General features: G+C 37.7%; 1 protein-coding gene across 7 annotated transcripts in view; it reads right to left on the reverse strand.

Moving 5' to 3' along the window:
- The window catches only part of GUCY1B3 (guanylate cyclase 1, soluble, beta 3), a 48,545-nt gene extending 25,374 nt beyond the window's left edge, over nucleotides 1-23,171 (reverse strand). For 2 of the 7 annotated variants that reach the window (XM_011959734.1, XM_011959731.1), the window contains exons 1-4: nucleotides 23,001-23,171; nucleotides 22,285-22,358; nucleotides 7,193-7,293; nucleotides 4,604-4,722 (exon numbers count right to left, since the gene is read on the reverse strand). In XM_011959734.1, coding sequence (XP_011815124.1) covers nucleotides 4,604-4,722; nucleotides 7,193-7,293; nucleotides 22,285-22,358; nucleotides 23,001-23,003 — 297 coding nt within the window. In that variant the 5' untranslated portion in view covers nucleotides 23,004-23,171. Of the gene's footprint in view, nucleotides 1-4,603; nucleotides 4,723-7,192; nucleotides 7,294-9,482; nucleotides 9,634-22,284; nucleotides 22,359-22,602; nucleotides 22,959-23,000 lie in introns of those variants that run through there. The other 5 variants (XM_011959732.1, XM_011959733.1, XM_011959736.1 and 2 more) reach the window with 5 other exon arrangements.
- Between the last annotated feature and the right edge of the window lie 617 nt (nucleotides 23,172-23,788).

Consider the following 23,788-nt stretch of genomic DNA (forward strand, 5'->3'; position numbering starts at 1 on the left):
TGGCATGAACCCGGGAGGCGGAGCTTGCAGTGAGCTGAGATCGCATCTCTGCACTCCAGCCTGAGCGACAGAGCAAGACTCCGTCTCCAAATAATGATAATAATAATAATAATAATAATAAATAATAATAATAATAATAAAACATTTAAAAAACGCAAAAAAAAAAGAAATTGACTATAGCGATAGCACGGAACCACATATTTTATTCTGAATTTACAAATAAAAAAGTGGAAAAGCTGGAGAAAATTCTTAAGATCCAAAAATCAAATTTAAAAAATGTCTTATTTCTTTTTCTCTTTTTGATAAATTATATTTTCAATTATTAAATCAACCAAAGAAGAAATGCCAAAGATTATTACTTTTTTCATCAGTCTACAAGTTGATGGTTTCACTGGCGATTTAAGAAAAAATCAATTCTAAACTGTGAAATGCCTTCCAGTTATTTTTTGTTAAAGTTTCAGGGTGGCTTAAAATAAGCATAATGCAAATTTTTTAAACTTGAATTTGGAAGCACAGGAGAGACTGCAGAAGCAGGATCATGAATTGGATATTGGCACCAAAGCCTTTCAGGGGAGTAGATATGTTAGTATTCGTTAAGTCAACTATGAATGGATATGATAACGTCCATGTGAAAACAGAAATACGTTTCTGGAGCTAAGCTACAGATATTATCTCTACAGCATGTCCCTGAGTACAAAATTTAAGCAAAAGAAGTATTATCCTGATAAAACAGGCTGGACCAAATAATTATAAAGACACATATACTTCAGAATTAATTCATTCTATTATTCAAAGACTGTTTCATTAATTGCCTATTACATGCTGTGTCTAGTACTTAGAAATTTGTTTTTAAACTGTTTCAAAAAAAGGAAAAACAATGGTATGGTATGTATATACATATATAAGACAGACCTATTTTTAATAATGTATCCAACTGAGAGGCTGTGGACAGACTACTTCCAAGGAAATTCTGCTTGCTATGATGAGTGAGTCAGAGTTGCTCAGCTAACGCATAATCAAATAGTCTCCCGTGTTATGATTTCAGTAGCTATTTTAGTGTTCCCTAAAAGCTTAAAATGGAAATATTAGAATGACTATTTTAAAAGTGTCAACAGACACATGCAATGTACCCTGTAAATTAAATAATAGACAGTAATTTAGTATGTTCACCTGAAAAGGAAATTGATCTAGTGTATGTCTCTTCTTTTATATTTCAATCTATGATTCATCTGTAAATAAAATTACAGGCTCTCCCTCAAAATGGGTTACCCTGAGTCAAATAATTCAGCTTGATCTATTGGTGTGTTTGCTTCCTATTGTGTGTTTTCTGCTTTTGCACAAACAACAAATATTCATTTTTTTAAAAAAGATATATTCATTTATTCTCAGATATACAGATTGCACCTGTGAAGGTACAAACATTAAGAGATTATACATGATCTCTGGCTTCTACATTCCAGTCCATCAAATGGGAATGATAATGCAGTCTGAAAACTACTGTGGCTTGGGAAATGCAGTGTCCTATGAAAATAAGAGAGAGGTTAGTTACCATGACTAGGATAAGACAGAGTTTGGAGAGAGGAGTGGCGCCTTCCCAGAAAAGTAATTTTACCTGCAGGATTAATAGCATTTATCTGTGGGGAAAGTGCTGGAACCATATTCCAGGCAAACAGAAGAGCAGTAGAAAATCTGAGAGGATAGCGGGAACAAGATAAATACAAGTTTCTGAAAGCGGTTAAGTTTGGCTGGACTGGGGGAGAGGGAGAGGGAAGATGGAGAAAGAATGAAGGTTTCTATTGTTTTAAATATTTTGACAGTTTTCAATGAGTAATAAAAAATTACTCCATAGTTTAAGCAAGAAAACGATACGTTGAGATACATTTGCATTACAGAAAAAGCACCAGAGTTATAGGATGGAGAAGAGACTGGAGGAGTCATGAAGAGAAGCAGGGAATCCATCCAACCTCTAGATAACGGTAGACTCTCCCAAAGAAGTGTAGGGGAAATAGAAAAAAGTGGCAGGATTCCCAAAGCTCAGTATTTGGGAAACAGAATCTAAAGATGTGGTGACTGACTAAAACCAGGGCTGAAACAGAAAGAAAGTCTTTAAATTTTTAGCGAAGAGTTGAAGTCACTATAAAGAATATTTTATTAATTTATGTAATAAAAATATCAATCTTTATATGTGTGCTGGTATGTTAAAACAATGGATGAAAGTTAATGATTTTGTTTTATAGTCACACAGAAAAAGTCCACTTAATTTCTGTGTAATCAGCCTAATGATAACATAAATATCTACTTTTTAGAAAAGCAGTACTTTAACACATTCAATTTGCCCTTAAAATGTATAATTTCAAAACCAGGAGAAAATAAAAGAACTGAATCGGCCGGGCGCGGTGGCTCAAGCCTGTAATCCCAGCACTTTGGGAGGCCGAGACGGGTGGATCACAAGGTCAGGAGATCGAGACCATCCTGAGCTACACAGTGAAACCCCGTCTCTACTAAAAAATACAAAAACTAGCCGGGCGAGATGGCGGGCGCCTGTAGTCCCAGCTACTTGGGAGGCTGAGGCAGGAGAATGGCGTAAACCCGGGAGGCGGAGCTTGCAGTGAGCCGAGATCGCGCCACTGCACTCCAGCCTGGGCGACAGAGCTAGACTCCGTCTCCAAAAAAAAAAAAAAAAAGAACTGAATCATGATGTAAAATATTGATGAAAACTTTACAGTATTCTAACTTTCTAGTTTCTTCATTTTTCACTCTCACATTGAAAGAGAAATAAAATAAAATTGTGTATAATTTAAAGCTATGTTAACTAAATTTTATACAACCAAATATATCCAACATGTTATCATTTTAACATGAAATCAATATAACATTGTGAATGAGCCATCTTCTATTCTTTTTCTACTGTCTTTGACATCTGGTGTATATTTTACACTTGTAGCACATTGCGCTTTGTTGTATGTATGCATGTATGTAAAGATAGGGTCTCACTTTGTCACCCAGGCTGGAGCGCGGCAGTGTGATCATAGCTCACTCACTGCAGTCTCCATCTCTCAGGCTCAAGTGATTCTCCTGCCTCAGCCTCCAAGTAAGTGGGACTACAGGCGTGAGCCACTCCCTAGCTTGTGTATCTCATTTTAAATGCTGAGTAGCCTCATGCAACCAGTGACTGTCCCATTGGATAAAGCAGCTCTGGAACACAGAGAAACACACCTAAAAGGCTGCTTGCTCTCTTACCGTGCTGTAACAAGCTTAGCAGATGGTCACCATGAGCACAGGTTAAAAAAAAAAAAGGAATTAATAAAACCATTTGAATCTTTGTTTTGTCATGTAAACATGGCCATTGAGAAAGAGAGAGAGTTAAAAGCCAGAACAACTGAAAGTTGAAACTTTGCTGATAAGTTGATAGTGGTCAACAAAAGTACTGAAAAGTGAAATGTGTATTCAAAAACCCCATATCCCCCAAAACTTTAATCCATTTAAAATAATCCCATTAAATGCTGCCTGTTCAATTTTATTTAAATATCTCTTGGCAGCTACTTCATTTGGAAGTGGCAGCTTTTTTTGACACCAGTAGTTTAGTAAATCCATGGCAGGAGATTGCAAACCTGTTTCCAACTTGATTTAATGCTGTTTTAAGTTTATAAGAAAAATGTCACTATGTAAACAACAGACATTTTGATTAAACACTAAAGTTCTTATTTTGGCTGTTAAATCAATAATGCAGCTGGATTGAAAGTGTTTACATTCCCTCAAAACTGGGCTTTGGTTCAGCTAGTATTGCACTGACATCATTTTCCAGCAAGATCTGGCAGCTTTCAGCAGCCAGTTTAGAAATATCCTTTGCAAACAACCACATAATTTTCAATGTTAACACATTTCAAGAAGAGGGTCTCACAAATGCCAATGCTTAAAATAGTATAGTCAATCCAGAAATAGTCTCTCATCTAATGTGTAATTTACTAGTAAAATCTTTTAAGGTAATTTTAACAATATAAGACAAAGGCCTTTGATTGCATTATTTATCTTTTTCACCTGAAACTGACTTTGAACTGTTTCCTATTTTCCCTTGTACAGTAGATTAATTAATATGTAACTCATGATAATGTATCTTAAGTATGTTTTGGTGACAGAACACCTGAAAACCCTGCTACTTTTTCCTAAATGTTGAGCTCCAGGTAGAACTTCATAAACACTGATACATTGCTTAATTATATCTACAAACTAGGAATGTTTTGAAAATAGAAAATGAGGCCATATTAAATGTCTAAAACGACAATCACTAGGATATATAGTCATTATCCCCAAAAAAGGGCAGTTGAACAGATCACAAAAGACCACCTGGAGTTTTTCAGGGAACATTAATTTAAAACTTGCATATTCAGTATCAGCAACCAGAAGTTAAAGAAAAAATATAATGCTAAAATGTATTCAAGACCCTCCAGTAACTATGATTTTATGTGAATTAGAAAAAGGTCACTATGATTCCATTTCAGAAGTAAGACACTCTCGTCCAGCTGAGTGAACAAAAGGATTCTAGAGTCTATATTTGAGAGTTACAAACACAGAACTTTTAACTATAGGACCTCAAATTGCTTACCTGTAGAAATTCTCTGACATTAGAGCCCAGGACGCGCAAGATTGTATCATAACCAGATTCTTGGCAAAAGACGAAAAACATCTTCCCAAACATTTGGAGGATTTCTCCAGCATTGAGATCTATTTTACAAGTTCAAGAGGGAAAAAAAAAGCATATAATAGGTGAAATATTGTTAATAGAAAGAATGAAGGTAAGTGTTTATTAAAATAATTTAAAATGTCTTCCATTTTTGTGCATGGCAAACATAGATCATATGAAAAAAATCCCTCCAGGACAATACAATGAAATCAGAGAAGACAATGTATAAACATGTCAATGGTGTACATTTGCATTTACAAGCAAAGCAACCAGTTTTTCAGCTTCTATTACAAATTACAAGTGGAGCATACCTAATCTGAAAATCTCAAATTCGAAATGCTCAAGAATCTGAAACTTTTTGGTCACCAACATGACACTACAAGTGGAAAATTCTACACCTGAACTCATGTGATGGACTGCAGTCAAAATGTTGTTTCTTGTGGAAAATCATTTAAAATATTGTACAAAATTGCCTTCAGCGTACGTCTATAAGGTGTACATGAAACATAAGTGAATTTTATGTTTTGATTTGAATCCCATCCCCAAAATATCTTCTTATGGATATGCAAATATTCTAAAATCCATAAAAAAAAAACAAAAAACTGAAAGCCTAAACGTTTCCGGTCCCAAGAGTTTTAGACAAGTGATACTCACCCTGTACTTAATTTTGACCTTTTTAAAGCATATATTTGATATACTACTTCTTTTTTCCAAAAAACACAAATTTTTAAAATCATCAAGAATGCACATGACAGTATTTTGATACAAAATAGTCTTCACATAAATATGTGTATTTAATAACTTGATTACATATAATATGTACCCTGGTGTTCTGCTTTTTTCTTAATGAACAATCATTAATATTTCCTAAAACTTAAATTTTCTGTATCAATTTTTTTTTTTTTTTTTTGAGACAGAGTCTCACTTTGTCGCCCAGGCTGTAGTGCACTGGTACAATCTCGGCTCACTGCAAACTCCACCTCCCGGGTTCAGGCCATTCTCCTGCCTCAGCCTCCCGAGTAGCTGGGACTACAGGCACCCGCCACCACATCTGGCTAATTTTTGTATTTTTAATAGAGAGGGGCTTTCACCACATTGACCAGGATGATCTTGAACTCTTGGCCTCAAGTGATTCACTCACTTCAGCCTCCCAAAGAGCTGTGTATCAATTTTAATTGCTATCTTATTCAACATATGAATGCAATAATTTATTTAACCCATCCCTTCTTATTGAAAATGTAACCTTTTTTCAGTTTTTGACAATATGTGGAACTCCAACATGAAAACACATACATGCATCTTAATGAAAACAGATCTAATAATTTCTTTAGGAAAAATTCCTGAAGAGTTTTAATATTTTTAAAAGGCTTTCATGATGCAAAATTATTCTCCAAAAAAGTTGTCTTAATTATCATCACATTAAAAATGTGTATGATTTCCCATTAACTCTACTCCATCATTACACTAGATATTTCCATTTTTGAGACTGCCAAATTGATAAGAAAAAAGTTATTTCATGTTTGTTTCAACTTTGATTGCTAGAGGCTAGATATTTTTCTTGTTAATATTAAATATTTACCAATCTTTTAAAAAAATTTTTATTCTACTATAGATAGTATTTGGTTTCCTAGTTATACATAATAAAACTAAAATCCTCATTCTATTGTATCCAAACTATAGCCCAGTTAAAAATTAAGCACTATGGGAATAATAGATACCACTTTGAGAACAACTTTTTCTCCATGAAATTTTTAAAACTTTGCCTTCTTCAGGAAGGTATTTGTCTGTGGTAGATCTCAGTTTCACGTTTCTTTTACCAATAGCTAATTTAACTTGTGACTGCAAAAGAGATTTGGAGAAAACACATACTATACTTGAATAACTACCATACTGTTGACACCACAACTGATGTTGTTACATTAAGTATCAATAATTTTCTTTCCTTCCTGAATACATGGCTTTCTTTTGGGGGAGGCAAAGGACTGGGCCTGGCATGGTGGCTCACACCTGCAATTCCAGCACTTTGGGAGGCAGAGCCAGGTGGATAACTTGAGCTGAGGAGTTCAAGACCAGCCTGGGCAACATGATGAAACTTTGTCTTTACCAAAGATACAAAACATTAGCTGAGCATGGTGGTGCATGCCTGTAGTCCCAGTTACTCGGGAGGCTGAGACAGGAGGATCACTTGAGCCTGGCAGGCAGAGGATGCAGTGAGCTGGAGTTGGGCCACTACTGCAGTGCAGCTTGGGTGACAGACCCAGACCCTGTCTCAAAAAAACAAGAAGAAGAACACATTTACTCTTTTCTATTCTCTAAAGAACTTGTAAAAGGAAAAAGAAGACTTGGCATAGCCTGAGCCTAACATGATATGTGAATTTCCACCACACAACTGTGCGGGTTGTACAAATGCTCTGCACCATTCGCATAACCCTGCGTTATGATCTTGAACCATGCATTCTTTGAGCTTCTATGTGTAACTTAGCCAAAGAAGGAAAGTTGCATTCAACTTACTGAGGACTTTGCTTGCAGCAGCAACCAAATCATAAGTTTTGGAGTCATCATATATTATTCTGACAAGAAATTGTCCTTCTTCATCTAACTGTGCCTCTTTTCTGGAAAACAAAAACAAGAGAGAGAGAGAGAGAGAGAGACAGAAAAGGTGAAGTTAAAAAAAAAGCTACTATAGGTATAATAATTGTATAAACAATGGTTTTATCTCTGAAAAAGAATTTTTTTTTTTGGGCAAATTTGTTTAAACAGCATCATGTACCTAAAATTCTAGTGAGAGAGCAGAAATGATGTCATATACCCCTCCCTAAATTAAAATGATATATTTAAGTATATTTTAGCAAGATTAACAATACATAGTACTCTACTGCTCAGTACAATACCTGCCATTAAATATAATCAATTAAATAACTTTTGGGTTAATAAATGTTTAGCAAGTTTTTGTTGAGTCCCTATTATGTGCCAGACATTGTCCTGGACTGGGGTACAAGATTTAGTAAAACAGACAAAAATCTCTGACTTCTTGCAATACATATATTAAGGGAAGACAAACACAACATAAAATTAATAAATAACGTATAATGGTAAGTATTACACTTTGGAGAAAAATAAAGCAGAGCAGAGCAGTGGAGAGCTCAAGTACAACAGCCAGGAAGGCCTCACTGAGAAGCCGGCATTTGAGTAAAGTCTGAAGGAGCTCCGAGAGTGAGCCACGGGCAATTTAGAGAGATTGTGTTCTGGGCAGAGGGAAAAACAAGTGCCAAGGGTGAGGCAGGAGCACGCCTGGGTTGTTGTAGGACAGCAGAGGCCAATGTGGCTGGAACAGAGGAGGGGGAAAAGTAGCTATCAGGGAATGAGTGGGAGAGGTAACATGAGGCTACAGTGCTTGGCCTGGTTGGACGTTGGGATAATTGCCATTTACCTCAAAGAGGTGAAGGGCTTGAGCACTTATGACATGAGTGGTGATATAAGCTGATCTAGGTTAAAGGGGTTCACTTGGCTGCTGCATTGAGACTAGACTAAAGGGGCACAAGACAGAGGAGAGAGACCATTTAGGAGTCTGCTGCCAACATTCAGGTAAGAAGTGTTGGTGGGCTGGGCGTGGTGGCTCTCGCCTGTAATCCCAGCACTTTGGGAGGCCGAGGCAGGCGGATCACGAGGTCAGGAGATCGAAACCATCCGACTAACATGGTGAAACCCCATCTTTACTAAAAGTACAAAACATTAGCCAGGCATGGTGGCGGGCACCTGTAGTCCCAGCTACTCGGGAGGCTGAGGCAAGAGAAAGACATGAACCCATGGAGCTGGTAAGAAGTGCCTCAAACTCATATATATTCTAAAGGTAAATTCAGCATGATTTGCTATGGATTGGACACAGGGTGTGAAAGGAGAGGACTCAAGGAGGACACTGAGGTTTTTGGTCTAAGCAACTAAAAGTATGTTGTCACCAGTAGCAGAATTGGGAAAGACTTGTTGGAGGCAGATAGGGGGTCAAGGTCAAGAGCTATGTTTTCAACACATGAAGTTTGAGATGCCAAGTGGACTGATAAAATCTTCAAATACATCCTTAGCTTATTAAACACAGTAGCTCAAAACATACACAGTACTAGTGAAAGAAAATGATAATTGTTTTTAATAGTTGTCATGTTATATAAATGTATTTATTAGGTAGGATTTGAATTACTTTTCTCAAATAAGCATTCAAAGAAGAGGTGAAATCCATTGTTCAAAACACTGCCGCCTACTATGCATGTAACAAAATTGCACGTGTACGTCATAAATGTATGTAAATTTTAAAAACCCACATGGTCAGCTGTAGAAAAGAACTAAGTTCCAGATATCATTGCCAATGTTAACTTCACAAAAATACACGGAGCTTGGATGTCAACCTCTTACTCTCAATCCAATTCATCGGAATCCTTGTACGTTGCCAGGGGAATACAAAGGAAACTAGCCACTCTAATTAGGCGAGCTTGCAACACAACAGCTCAAATAACTCCTTAAATATTGTCAAGGAAGTCATTAGTCACTTTCTCTCTTTCAGAAGCTGTGCTATCACAGCTGCCACTCATGACTATATCTGTGTATGCTCAAGGGGAAAATTCCAAATGGTGGTATGTCTTATATCCATACCTTAGTATGCAGATAGTCTTAAAAACATCCTCTGCTCTTCAGAGCACGTAATTTATTTGCCTGCATTTATTCATATTTTTTAAAACATGTTTTCAGTAAGCACAGAGATCTGCATTTCAGAGCCCAGGATTTACCAGCTAAATGAACCCGAGCAAATCACATGAAGCACATAAGCATTAAAATCTCTCTTTTCTGGCCGGGCAGGTTGGGTCACGCCTGTTATCCCAGCACTTTGGAAAGCCCAGGTGGAGGATCCGTTGAGCTCAGGAATTTGAGAACAGCCTGGGCGACATACCGAGACCTCTTCTCTTCTAGAAATAAAAAAAAAAAAATTAGGCAGGCATGGTGGTGCAAGTCTGTAGTTCCAGTTACTTGGGAGGTTGATGTGGGAGAATCTTGCTTGAGCCTCGGGAGTTGAGGCCTCAGTGAGGCGTGATCTTGCCACTGCATTTAGCCCAGACAACAGAGCCAGATCCTGACTCAGGAAACAAACAAACAAACAAAACCTCTGTTTTCTGAAGTGGGAGCAACAGATAATTCACCTTTCACAACAGTAAAGAGATAAAGTGTACAAAAATATATTCTAAGCAGTTAAAGCACTATACATATTCCCAGTGAGTATAGTGCTCCCCATGTCTACTCAAACTATTATAGCACTGCACATAAAATATGAAATTCTTCTCCCTTTTTCCAAACATAAACAGCTGTTAAACAAAAGCGATACAACTCTCCAAAGACCTCAAGTCTTTTTAATACCAAAAGTCAGTGAGATATCAAAAAATATGAAAACGTAATATACAAACATTTTCTTATCCTCTGATAAATGCTACTATATATTTTCTGCATTCTAATTTCTAATTGTAAAAATATATATAAAGTACAGGAAAGGAAAAACTAAAAAGAGAAAATTAGCCTCCACTATCCTAAGATAATCACTGCTAGTATAATTTTCAAGTTGTTCATGCTTTAATATACTTATATGTAGAACATACTGCTTTAAAAGTCCTCATTTGAGTGCATATTTGATGGATATCTTTTTATATCATAATTATACTTCTATACCATGGCTGCATAAAATTGCATTGTAGACATATTGAAGTCTTGGTAGGTAGTTAGATACTTTTATTTTTTCCAAAGTATAAAAAAAGTGACGAGTATCTTTGTAGCTTATTATACTTCTGCGTACAAATAGAACAAATTCCTAGGAACGGGATTAATGGTTTAAAGGATATGGATACCCTATGTTTTGTCATTTTGCTATTAACATTTTATTATGAAACAACACTGATCTATAGATTAAAATTTTGGACACTCTGACAGAACATTCTAATCAAAGATACAATAAAGTAGAGATTTATTCACGTTTTCACCATTCTGTTTCTTCCAATTGGAATAAGTCAAATCACATAAATTTCTGTAATAAATGCAGTTTATTTGAAAAACTCACCAATCTCTAGTAACATAAATAAACAAGGTACAAGCAGAATCCACAGTCCCTCTGTGCAAAATAAGGGAACAGCCATTTCCTCAGAAATCGCCTAACCATGGGTCAATGCATTCCTCCTTTCCTTTCTCTCTCTTTATTAAAATAAGCTCCCTTATTGTCGAAGCTTTACTTCCTGAAATGACCAGTGTCAGTGCTCCCTGGTGGGGACTGAAATAGAAATTAAACAGTAGTACACGGAAGGAAATAATAATCTTCTTTTAAAAATTTAACTCTGAATTCCTTTGAATTATTCAAACTACTTAGGACTCTATTTACATCTTTGGGAATGTGGGGCTACCCTTTTTCTATTTTTTTCCGGTGGAAGAGCTTTACCACAAATATTTGGATGCCTATTATGTCCCAGCACTTTTCTAAGTACTTTTAATATATCAACAAACAAAAGAGATAAAGATCCCTGCCCTCATAAAGCTTATATTTTAGCTGGCTGATACAAGTAGTAAGCAATAACCATGATGTATAACAAAATGATATAATATGTTATGAAGCAATAGATGCTATAGGAAGAGGTAGCTCAGGATAAAGACATGAAAGTGGAAATGTAAGTGGAAGGGACTGGATGCAATATATATATGAGGATAATATACATACATGCTCATGGTAGGCTTCATGGGGACAGCGATGTCTGAGCAAGGACTTGAACACGAAATCTCCGTCCTTACCACCTTACACCTAACCTTTCTGGGGCCACTTCCTTTCCTTCTCTAGCCTATTCTTCATCTTCTTTCCTTTCAGGGGAAAAGTTAATTGGAAATATTGCAAGAGTTAATTGGAGGTATCACAAACTCTTTAGTTTGAAGTGATTTAATACACTAAACTGAGATAGAGAACTTACAGTGGAAAAGGAGTAATAACGAAGAGAATTAATTTCAGACAATACGGCCTTTGAAGCTAGTAGAAATTTTGAATCAACAAAGCCTTCTCTGTTGTCTCTCGATTCTCAACACAACTTTTCTTCTAACTTTTAGGTAAATTTATATATAATCAGACTTCATGCTGTCAAATGTTTTAGCCTCCAGAAAGCACAGAGATTTGATAATAACCATTTCCCAGAACTCCGCAAAATATAGCTGTCACTGTTCTTTAAGGAAAGGTTTAATGGCTTCCCTTCCCACATTGCACAATTCTTTCTCTCCTTAGCTTTAGAGCTGTTTTTTCATCTGCTACCTGAAGTCACAGAGGGCAACCAGTAAAAGAAAGAAAAGTCAGGAAGTAAGCTAATATGTAGATTACATAAACAATTTACATAATTCAAGTAATATTATCTCATAATTCTCCATCCCCCACTTTGCTATCCCATAACTTTTAAGTTCTTTCCTCAAAAGCAAAGGCAAGAATAACACTTCTAATAATTTAAATTCATTTTTGTGATAAGTAGAATTTATATGGGCTTAAATTATCCAAATTCAGCCAAGTACATTAACTAAATTTTCTAGACTCAATCATTCTTTCAGAATTATTTTTTGAGCTCTAGTTTTGTTTAAATTGTTGCATTATATATACATTGTTACATTATTATTGGGTAATTATATAATTACATCACAGGTCAATTATGCAATTTCCTTATTATTTAAATTATACTTATTTTACATGTGAGAAAACCCACAGGTTTCCCTGAGAACCACAGTTTAGGATTTTCCTGAAAATTCTGGACACACTGTCATTTTTTTCAATGCTTCTTAGATGATAAAAAATATCATATAAACTATAAGTAAATTGGATTAAACTGTTTTCAAGAGTGCTCATCTATCAAATAATAACCAACAGCACTACAATCCTCATGCGTCCTAGTTTGTGTTACATTCTGTTGTTGCTTACTATTATTATTTTTATTTTTAAAAGCCCTGCCGAATCCCAAGTGAACACAGTCTTTCACTATTTTCAAATACTATGACTTGCCGTATTTACATACCCAATGACTCTGCTTGGTTTAAGCATTAAAATGTTCTATTCAGTGGATTACTCAATGAAAGAGATCAGCAGACAATAATAAATATTTAGATAGGTTGAAGTTTAAAAAGCACTTTCACTGGCTAACAAGCAAACCTACATAAAGAGAAACTCCCTTGATTTCATCTATGTCATAAGCCATAGAAAGACTACGTTTCCTCACACAGTATGGAAAATAAACAACTAAGCCAACCCCATGTGCAGTTTGGGCAGATTCACCTCTTGGTGTTTCATTTCCTCATCTGCAAAACAGGCTAACAGCAGCAGTTACCTCCGGTCATTGTGTTGGTTAGCGGAATTAATCCATGCAAAAACCTCAGGATAGTACTTCTCACACACTAATGCCTGATACTTCCTCTAACTGGTATGTTGGAGACGATGAAGGAAGGGAAAAAGAAGAAAGAGGAAATGGCAAGTGGAGGAAGAGAAGGGAGGAATGACAACAAAATCTTAGTCATTTTTATTCAGAATCAAATGATTAAACAAAATATGTGCACTTAGTATGCAGATTCGCTGATAGAATTTACAAACTAAAATAGCCAAGAAACAAACAAGCTCTGTCTTCCGTAAGAACTTTAAAAATAAAGATCAAATTCTCACCTGGGAGCAAAATCAGAAATAATCACATTCTTTGTATTTGTAGCCACGATAACTGTTTAGAAGTTGAATGCGTATAAGTGAAATAGTTTCCCAATAGCAGTCAACTTCCTACTTACTCTTATTTGCTGGAATTTAAGCAGATCCTTTATTTATGCTAATTACCTTTCCACAAAATGGTAGTTGGTATTTTTATAGTGGGGGTGTTTGGTAACTTGGGAATTTTTTTTTTTTTAATGTAATTACTGGTGCCTAACCCAGGTGCCTGGAACTGCGTATGTGCTTAATAAAAGGTATACATGTTTAAAAATTAGTGAATGAATGAATTAAATTGATTTCCTCATATGTTTCTAAGCTCCCTACAAAAAAAACAAAAAAACAAAACAAAACAAAACAAAACAAGCAATCAAACATTACTGACAAAAGTCCATCATTTGCTTTCAAAATTAAGAATCTTTTATAATTTATTCTTTAAAACTAGGTATACAATTTGTCCAAAATGTCCAGGTAACATTTCTTATAACTTCACATACAAGGAGATATTCCTTAACTATAATATGTGAACATAGAAAAACTGAATTCATATTCTGGCCCTGAGCTTCTGTTACTGTATATTTTTAGAGTAAGTTAAGAATATGATCAGACTGCTATATTTCAGTTAAAGAAGTTTTCCGTGGAGTATTTTGAAAGGGGAGAGCCTGAACACAGGCATGTTGAAAACATAATCTCAACATAAGGTCTGCTCTTGAGCAGAAAAGGTCGATCAGGATCAAACAATCAAACTGACCAATGACAGCTCCAAGACACTATTGATCCTGTAAACAACATCATCAGAACACATGCTATATTAAAAAGCAGTATGTAGATGTCGTCTTGATAATAAATCCTAGAACGGTCCATTGATGTGAGCTGAAATGGTACCATAATGTTGCATTGTCCCCAGCCATTATTAAAACTAAAATCCCCCAATATAAACTGTGGATAGTAACTATATATAACATCTAAAAAAGTAAAACTTTATATTCCTTTTTTCTAAGTGGCTGTGAAGCATGAATAGCCTCTGAGTTTTCAATAGCCTAATCTAATGATTCTCAGTAAGCCTGAACCCCAAAGGAGAGACTCTAGTTTGAGGGAACTGCCAAGTGGAGAGACAGGCCCTTTAAATCCAGTAAAGACTTCCTGCCTGAACCCCCTTTTAGTTGGTAAAGGTCAGTCCTTTCATGTCAATGTGTTCACTCATCCAAGCACTGTAAACAGTAACAATAAATGCTCTCATGAGTGACACCCATACCTCAGTTTTAGGGGAAGCCACAACAGTCTTGATACATAATTGCATGTTTCTTTCTGTGACCAGCCTGACACAAGAGACCCTTAATGGTAATTTCTCCAATTTTGAAAACATATCCACAAAACTTACAAACCTTCGTTTGAGCTGCTGAGCCATTGTCAGCAGCTTTAACAGACAAATGAATTTACTTAGACACTTGTGTGTATGCTTTATGTCAATTCACCTTTAAAAATATTATTGTCAAAAATCACCTGTACGCATGCTTGAACATTCCAAGAAAAAAGAAAAACCAGCAGGTAGTACTAATACACAGAAACATTGCCCATGTCCTTGCTAAATTGGTTGTCTATAGGTCTTTCTCTTTGGAAGAAAACATATAACATGATAATTATGACTTTATCTGTGTTCAATTCCCAGCTCTAATGATTAATAGCTGAGTGTTTGAGGCAAGCTTTTTTTAAGCCTCTATTCTCTTATTTGCAAAATGAGGATAACGAAGGAATCTATTTTCTGTGATGGTAATGAGGATTAACTGAGATAATGAGTGTAAAGCATGTAGGACTGTGACTGCAGAAGCATATGGTATGTGTTTAATATACGTGACATATTACATTCAAAATAGCATGACATGGTGAGAGCCCATCTGGTTTTCAAATTTAATTTTATTATTCTAAACATTGAGCTATGGTCTATAACACTGACTTTAAACAGCACCACACATCCCTGCCTTTTAGGCACTTGCTAAAGGATTTAGTCATGTCCTGAATTCAATCTAGCAATTGTTTTTTGACGTATGAAATCGTCATTCTAACAACAGAGTTCTTAGTCCTTCCAATATATCCACATATGACATGAGAAAACAGAAGAACTCTGATGGTTCCAAAAGGAAGTGCTGTTATGTATTGATTGCTACATTGCTGTACCTTCTGCCCTTGCTGATATAAGAAATGTTTATTTTGCACAGCAATGTCACTATTAACAATTACAATGAACAATTGCAGTTAGCAATATTATAATGAATACTTGAAATGTGTTAAGAGGGTAGGCCTTAAGTGCTCTCGCTACAAAAAAAGAGGGTACCTATGTGAGGTGATGAATATGGCAATTGGCTTGATTACAGTGATTATTTCACAATGTATATGTACATCAAAACATGAAGTGTACCTTAAATATATACAACTTTTATTTGTCAATTATATCTCAATAAATCTGGGAGGAAAAGAAATGTCTATTTGAAAACAGCTTTTATTTAAATAGTAGTTGAAGATGTCACCACACTGACATAAAAAACCTTTGATAAAAATATGTATGCGCTCTATTCTTTGGAAATGAAAAATGTGAAAGATACATCATTCACATATAAACATCCATATTTTTATTACAGAAAGAGAGCCTGATATTTTATTGAATATACAGAGAGAGGGAGAGAGAGAGCACTCTAGAAAGAGTTATGGAGGCTAGAGTAATGGAAGATAGACATTAATCAGCAGTACAAATACTTAAGTACAAACTCTTGGATTATATCACTATGAAGGAAAGGGAAAAGTTTGGATGTGACAGAAGGTTCCCTTAAGAAGTGACATTTGTTTTGACATCTCAAAGCTGAGAGGTGTTTACATTTACAGGAGGGTTGGGGAGGGTGAAGAAAAGGAGACCATACCAAGCACAGGTGTTAAATGGACACATTTAAGGCTCAGTATGGCTGAGAAACTAAAAACAGGTCCATGGGGCTGGAATGCTAAGGGTATGTAGGACAAGTTGAGTGAAAGGTTTTAATGTTTGGGTTATCTGAAGATTGACCACAAAGAATTTCAATAAAGTTAACATTTTCATAATTCATGATTCAACAATGAAGGGAAAGTAGACCAGAATAAGCAACAGAACCAAAGCCACAGTAACAAGGAGGTCCAATAAATACTTCAGAATGTCTACTTTTACCTGGAATAAAAACAACTTTAACTTCACTATTTTTTGATATAGTTTGACACAGAAAAAGATGTTTCATTTTGCTAGAGACAAACAATGAAGACCTTTTTTTCTCCCATCATTTCCTCTTTAATGAACAAGGAGGCAAAGGAGAGAATGAAAAAGCTGCAAGTACTCACGTCTGCTGAGCTGTTACCCTTGGATCTAGCCAGTTAGATTTCTTTATAGCATTCATTTCCTTAAGTGTGTTTTCCTGTTGATGTCTGCACAGCATCAACCCATAACTATAGTTTTCCAACACATTAAAGAGAAACATTTGCTAGAGGCCCTTATTCTGGAGAAAGGCAAGAAAGTAGAAAGGACATTGTTCTTGCAAATCATAACAATGCTTAGTAAATGTTTGCCAAAACTACATCTGGGTATATTAAGAGTGAGAATACAGATTTTCTGATTTCTGATGTTCACTGTAATGTGCAAAGATCCTTCTGACACGCCAAATTAAATGATGTGCTCCTCTGATTTTTTTTTAATTCTCTAAAATTGCAGAATGCAAGGAAAATAAAGACTCCAAGACCCAGTTTGACTTCTGAGGAATACCTCAGATCATCAGAACCAAAATAAAACTCAAAAGAAACACCCACAAACCCCCTGAGATCATGTGATGACCCGCCTTATCACCTAGGTGCCTGCCATGCTGCTCCCAGACATGGTCCAGGTTCTGGAAGAGTCCTATGCAAAGAGCTCACTAGCAGGTATGTGATGGAGTACACACATGGGCATCCAGTTCCAGCCACAAAAGATAACTTCAAACATTAGTGAGCTTGTCAGCCAACATACAATACAATGCAATGCTTTCCTCTGTATTTCAGGTCAACTGGCAGATCTTTCTGCAGAAAAGGATCCTGATCCTAACAATGATCTGGTTTACTTAGTTCCTTAGTCTGTATATTAATGTGTTTATTTGTACTGAGGAAGTTTCCGGGTAAGAAAATAAATGTGGTTTCATTTTTGTATGTATACTACTTTAATTCCTATTTCACAATTATATCTTAAAAGAAGCATTAAACCTGGCACCAGAAGAACAAGGGCTGAAGTTCTGACTTTTCAGCTTCCTATATATAATTCTCTGGGACAGTTAGTAATTACATATGGGAATTAACCTCTTGGAAAATCAACTTTGTTACTAAAAAAAAATTGAGCTGTAAAGTCCTTTCCTCTTTCAAATGGATGTTGTAGCAGTCAATCAAAATTATAAAGAGAACAAAACTTTCAAAATTTGAAATTGCTTTATAATATAAAGCATGCTTACTACTTTAAAACATACATAGGCTTATTCCTACTTAAGCAGATCTACAGAAAGGTATGGAAGTTTAAATCACACCTTCAAAAATACGAAAATCTGAATAAACATTGCAAAACATGGTGATGTGCTCTTTTGTTTGTTTTAATTTGCTTTGATACAATGGATACTAAGAGCATATGTTGCATTTCAAAACAAAATAATGAAAAATGATGATGATGATGATTACTTATCCTAGAGTGCTAAAAAAATTTAGACTGATAGAATATAGACTGCAATAATATTTTTTAAAGGAGGGCTTAATATCTTTCAGGTAAACTGGGGAAGTGGAAAATTTAAAAACTCTGATTCTAGAGTAAAATAAAAAATAATCGTCATTTATTAAGCTATTGTCAAGAACTATGTTAAGCATTTGCAGACATTATTCAATGCATTACATCAACTGCATAAAGTATTTTTTTTTTCCCTTTATGCAGTGAAGGCTTGGAAAGTTTAGGCAACTTGGAAAGTCCCATAACTAGTTTATAGCAAAGTGTTTCCTTATTTGAACCATAATGATTAATTTGTGATTAGTAAATTTAAAAAGACACATTAATTTCAAAACTGGAAGTATATGCTATCCAACAGTCAAAAGGTTCCTATATTTGAGTTACAGGCAGGAAAATAAAAACAAATAATAAGACTGAAATATCATGAAATCTCTAGAATTTTTTTTGAAGGTAGGGATTACATCATTGCTTTTCTATCCTCAGTGCCTAAAATGCTGACTACGTTCATTAAAGATAAACGTTGTATCTGATTAAGCCAGGACAGCGTACTTTTTTTTTACACACTTTTAATCATTTGGGATTTTTCAATGTTTTGGATCTATCTTCATAATTTGTATGTTTCAATGAGGTTAGAAAATCTAAAATTGGGCTGGGCGAGGTGGTGCATATAATCCAATACTTTGGGAGGCCGAGTCCAGAGGATCACTTGACGATAGGAGGTTGAGACCAGCTTGGGCACACAGCAAGACCTGTCTCTAACTGCTCTCCTCTGCTGCCACCCAGAAAAAAAGAAGGAAAGAAAGAAGAAAAAAAATCTAAACTTAAACCCAGTAATTTGACACAATGATGAGTTTAGTCAGGGCTGATGGAAGGATAACAGAGATGGGAAATCAAGTATTCAGGTGTTTTTCTAGGGTATATCACTCCTAACTTTATTTTCTACCCTGATAATTTATTTTTGTCATTACTTAGAAACCATAGCCTCTTAAAAGGACTATCTGAATAGTGAAAGGAAATCAACAAAACAAACTTTGAAATAGATTCAGAGGTCTCTTGCTTTTTCACATTTCTTATGGTCTAAATCAGAGGTCTGCAAACTATAGCCCATGGATCACATGTAGTCCACTTTGTCTGGTTTGTTTGGTTGTTTGTGTTTTCCTGCTCCAAGAGCTAACAATGGTTTTCATATTTTTAAGTGGTTGCATTTTTAATAGTTATGTTGATTCCTACATAATATCCTCAATTTTACCTTGGCCTGCAACACCTAAAACATTTACTATCTGGCCCTTTAAGAGAAAGTTTGTTGGCCCTTGGTCTAGACAATTTTTCTTCTTCTTAAGAGGAATTTAAAACTTTTGTGAAATGGTTATATTGTTGGTAAGAGTGTAAGTGGATACTGAGTTTACAATGAAGCATTTTTGGCCCTTATCCACTTAGAATTTTCTGTCTGCTGTCTGGAATCTGTTACTTAGGATTTTATTTGTCATTAAATGTTTGGCATCTTTTTCCATCCTTTCTCATGAAGGATGGATGGCCATTTCCTAGTGAAGCAAAAAAGTATTATGTAAATTTGTATAAACATCATTTTAGATAGTTTCTCAAAGACCAAAAGAAAAAATAAGAGTTTGGTACTTAATGAGACAAAAACTTTTTTTTTTCCTCCTATATTCAATTGCTTATAAAAAGTTAAAACTGAAAGCATCTTGGACCAATGACTGCTGTAATATTCCCTGAAGCAGAGGGTAGGGAGGGGAGGAGGAACCAGAATCACCCAAGGAGAATTTTTCAATTACACTCCTCCAGGTTCTCCTCCCCTCTCCCTAGGCAGTAAGATTCTTTTCTGTGGAAAGCAAATGCTCTTCCAGGAAGCATTTAGTAATTACTCAGGGGTATTGGATTGGAAACCAAGGAGCAGCTTTAATCCCCTCAGTGCAGAGAGTTCAACCATGTTCTCTAGCCCAGACACTAAACCACATCCAAGACCAGCTGGGGTCCACCCAAAGATGCTTAGACAAATAAAGAATCAACACTAACACCTGGATCACCAACTCCAGTGTGACTAACACTTTTTCCCCTGCAGGGGCATAACCTTGAGGCAATTTTATTTAAGAAAAGACCAATATAACTTGCTTCGTTCTTACCGGAAAAATTATGTTGTGGATTATTGGAATTTTTATTATTTAGACAAATTATGAATGCTGTTGGAAGCTACTTAAAGATAAATTAGTAAGTTAATAAATAATTTTTTTAAGTAGAATGGAACAATATTCTCAGCTTGATTTTGCAGAGCTAAATTCTCATCAATTGAATCTTTACATATTTGGACTTCCTCTGGGAAAATATGAGCAATATAAACAAATCTCTTGATAATTTAAACTTTTTAAAATGTCTGATACATTTCCCTATAAAGTATTATTTTTCATTTCTGTATTTAACAGTGATCTAAACTGATAATGGCTAGGATATCCAATCTAAATCTGGTTAAATTTCATAATAACTGTTTAATCATAATAGCCATCTTTTATTCTGCTCTAAAAATTCTAAGCATATTCATTGTCATAGCATATCTACCAGCACATTTGGGAATTTCTGTCTTACAAATGCAAAAGCATCATATGGAGGATATATATATACATATTGCATTTATAAATTTACAAAGGAAGTGGCTTAAAAATAATTCGGTAGTTAAGTTATACTGTTAACAATCTTTTTTGGATGTCTGCCTTCTCAATATCTGTCTACTAAGCAAAATAAAAATTATAATGGTATTAAGATGGCCAGAAAATTCAAATCCCAAAGTAACTTTTGGTGCCTATGTTCTCGTTGGATTCGACCACATAATTGCCAAATCTCTGCTTCTGTTTATAATATGTAGATAATATGCCCTGTGGATAATATAAATGGTTTCTGAAACATGAAAGAAGTGCTCAGTGATACAGATCCTGGGGAAAGAAAAGTTACATTTTAGTGCTTAATATATAACCCTGGTCATTTCTATGGAAACAGATAGTTATGAGAAATCACCATCATGTAACTGCATAATAAGGCCTATTGGAATTGATTGCTAATAACTGTAATATGCTTAGGGAAAAACAGCATGGAAGCCTCACCTACCTGAGACAACAAAATGAAATCAGTAAGTACAGGAAATCAGAGTCAATAATAACGGTGTATTCCCACCTGCCCACCCAGGTAACCCTTCCTTCTAACTTTGTTACAAAGATAGTCTGACTGTTGTGCTAATATGAAAACCCATAAATATGGTTTTGGAGTAGCTAGTTGGTGGTGGTCGGCTATTCTGTAAGTTACATGCAAATTTTATGAGAGTGAGAAGGAAAAGGAGAACTTTATTAGAGTGAAATAGTCAACCTGCCTGTAGACATGCTGACCCGTGAGTCATTCCAACAGGTTTAAACTCTCAGGTGGGTGTGGTATTTCCATTCATACCCCCAGTACTGGGCTCAAAGCTCCAGGACTAAAATTAGAATGCCTCCTAGAACTGTAAGTCTTCAATACAGTAGAAAAAAAAAAAAGGCGGGGCGGGGGGGTTGGAGGGGTGGGGAGGGGGCGGGCAGTGGGATTTGGGGAAAATGAAAAACTTTCAATTTTCACTTAATTTAAAAATGAATAAATGCGCTTAATTCACTGTTGCCCAAGAAATAATCTCCTGCGTGTTTCAGCATACCAAAAAGGCCTAACTTATGCCAGGTGTGAAAATCATAAAGAAGTCGAAGTCTTCCGTTTGTTTCTAAGGCCTCCGGGCGCAGGAACCTCTCGGAGGCCCGTGTGGTCCCTCGGGGCTCTATCCGCGTGGGAGCTGCCCGGTCCGCTGAGTCTGGGAGCGCCGGCAGCGCGTTCCCACGCTCTGGCCGGGTTGGGAAGCCGTGGTGACCCCTAGGGGCTCCTTTCCGCGGTTCTCGCCCTCGCAGCCCCGCCCCAGCCGCCCCTCCCCTCCTGGTTCCAGTCCCAGAGCGTGGGAGCGCAGCTGCAACGGGGAGCGACGCGGGGAGGCACCTCCAAGGATGCGCGCCCGCGACACGGCCAGCCGGCTGAGGACCAGGCCAAGTGCGTGGGGCCTCCCACACTGGGCGCCGACCTGGGCCACAGCCAGGGGAGCCGGCCACTTACTTGATATCTTCCCACACCTCGGGGCCGTAATTGCGGATCACCAGCAGCTCCAGGGCGTGATTCACAAATCCGTACTGCGGGGACAGGGAGAGACTTGAGCGTCAGGGACCTGCTGTAGCTGAGAAGCGGCTTGGGGGCGAGGCGGCTGCCTTTGCTCCCAAGGCGCTGGCTTAACCTTTCACCCCGCCCCTGACTCCTCTCCCTCAGGGGTACTATGTACCGAAGGGGTTGGATTGTGGGGGCGCAACCCCCAGTCCCTGGTGGATTCTCCCCGTCACCATCCGCCCCACCCCCACGCTATCTTCCCACCCTCCTCACCTGTCACCGCTCCGGGAGAGGCTGGGCATCGGGGGCAGCGCGGGGACGCGAACCCAGAGCCTTCCCTGCCGCCGGCGCTCAGCCTCCCACAGTGGTGGGGCCGGCCAGAGCCGGGAAGACCCCACGCCTCCGTCGCACCTCCCCTTCCCGAGCTCAGGAAGCTGCGGTGTGGAGCGGCAAACCCGCCTGGGAAGCAAAGGCACCCATCGCCCCCGCCACGACTCGCGGCGTTCCCACCTCCCCTGCCTGGGCGCGGGCAAGGAGTGAGGCTGCTCCCGCTGCCGGCGGTGAGCTCCCAGGGACCCCGAGCCAAGCTCCCGCTGCGCGGCCAGTTCCCTCGCTGCCAGGCCGGACGAGGAGGGGTGAGGTTCCGGCCGCACCCGGCTGAGAGCACTTACCATGGTGTCTGCACCGGGAGCCGGGGAGGCAACCCCCAAGCAGAGGCACGGCCGAAGGGACCCAGACAGCGGCGGCAGCGGCTACAGCGCAACCGGGCCGGGGAGGCAGCATCGAGCTGGAGCAAGCACAGCCGCGTCGGCCCGCCCTGATTGCCACCTCTTCCCGGCCAATGGCGAGTCGAGCCGCAGGGGGCTGGTCGGTGCCCCCCCCGTTCTTCAACCAATAAGGGACAGAGGAGGGAATTCGGATGCTCTCAATGCTACTGCGCTACAGTGCCTTCCCGCCCCCGCCTGGTGACAAGGCCTTCGTTTGAGGCCGTAACAATGACAGTGGAGAAGCCCCAGCAGTGCTCCTTGCATGAATTCTGGAGCGGAGGAAATGCAGCTCTTGTGGACCCACTAAATGTATTGTTATTCAGAGATCTGCCCTCAGTGGTTAACACAAGCAAAAGGGGGGCAGGGCGTGTTTGTTGTGTGAGCGTGTACGCGTGTACTTTGGAATGGAGAGACCTTAAAAGGAATATCCTCCGTTGTTGACATCCTCATGCTTATCTTTGTCTTGCGGATAAACATTTCCTCTGTGGCTTGGTCCCACAACAGTTTATAGCAAATTTAAAACTAGTAATATTGAGAAAAACATATTTTTACTTCTAGTCAGTGAGACTAGTTGAGTGAACCACCAAACATTTTCAGTAGTGTAGTTTGGTGGGCATCATGTTAAATCCAGTCCTGCCCTTTACTAAACTGTACAAGATCCAGCAATGTTCTAGGCTTGATCCCAGTGGGAC

This window comes from Colobus angolensis, unplaced genomic scaffold, assembly GCF_000951035.1.
Source record: "Colobus angolensis palliatus isolate OR3802 unplaced genomic scaffold, Cang.pa_1.0 Scaffold5, whole genome shotgun sequence".
Lineage (NCBI taxonomy): Eukaryota > Metazoa > Chordata > Mammalia > Primates > Cercopithecidae > Colobus > Colobus angolensis.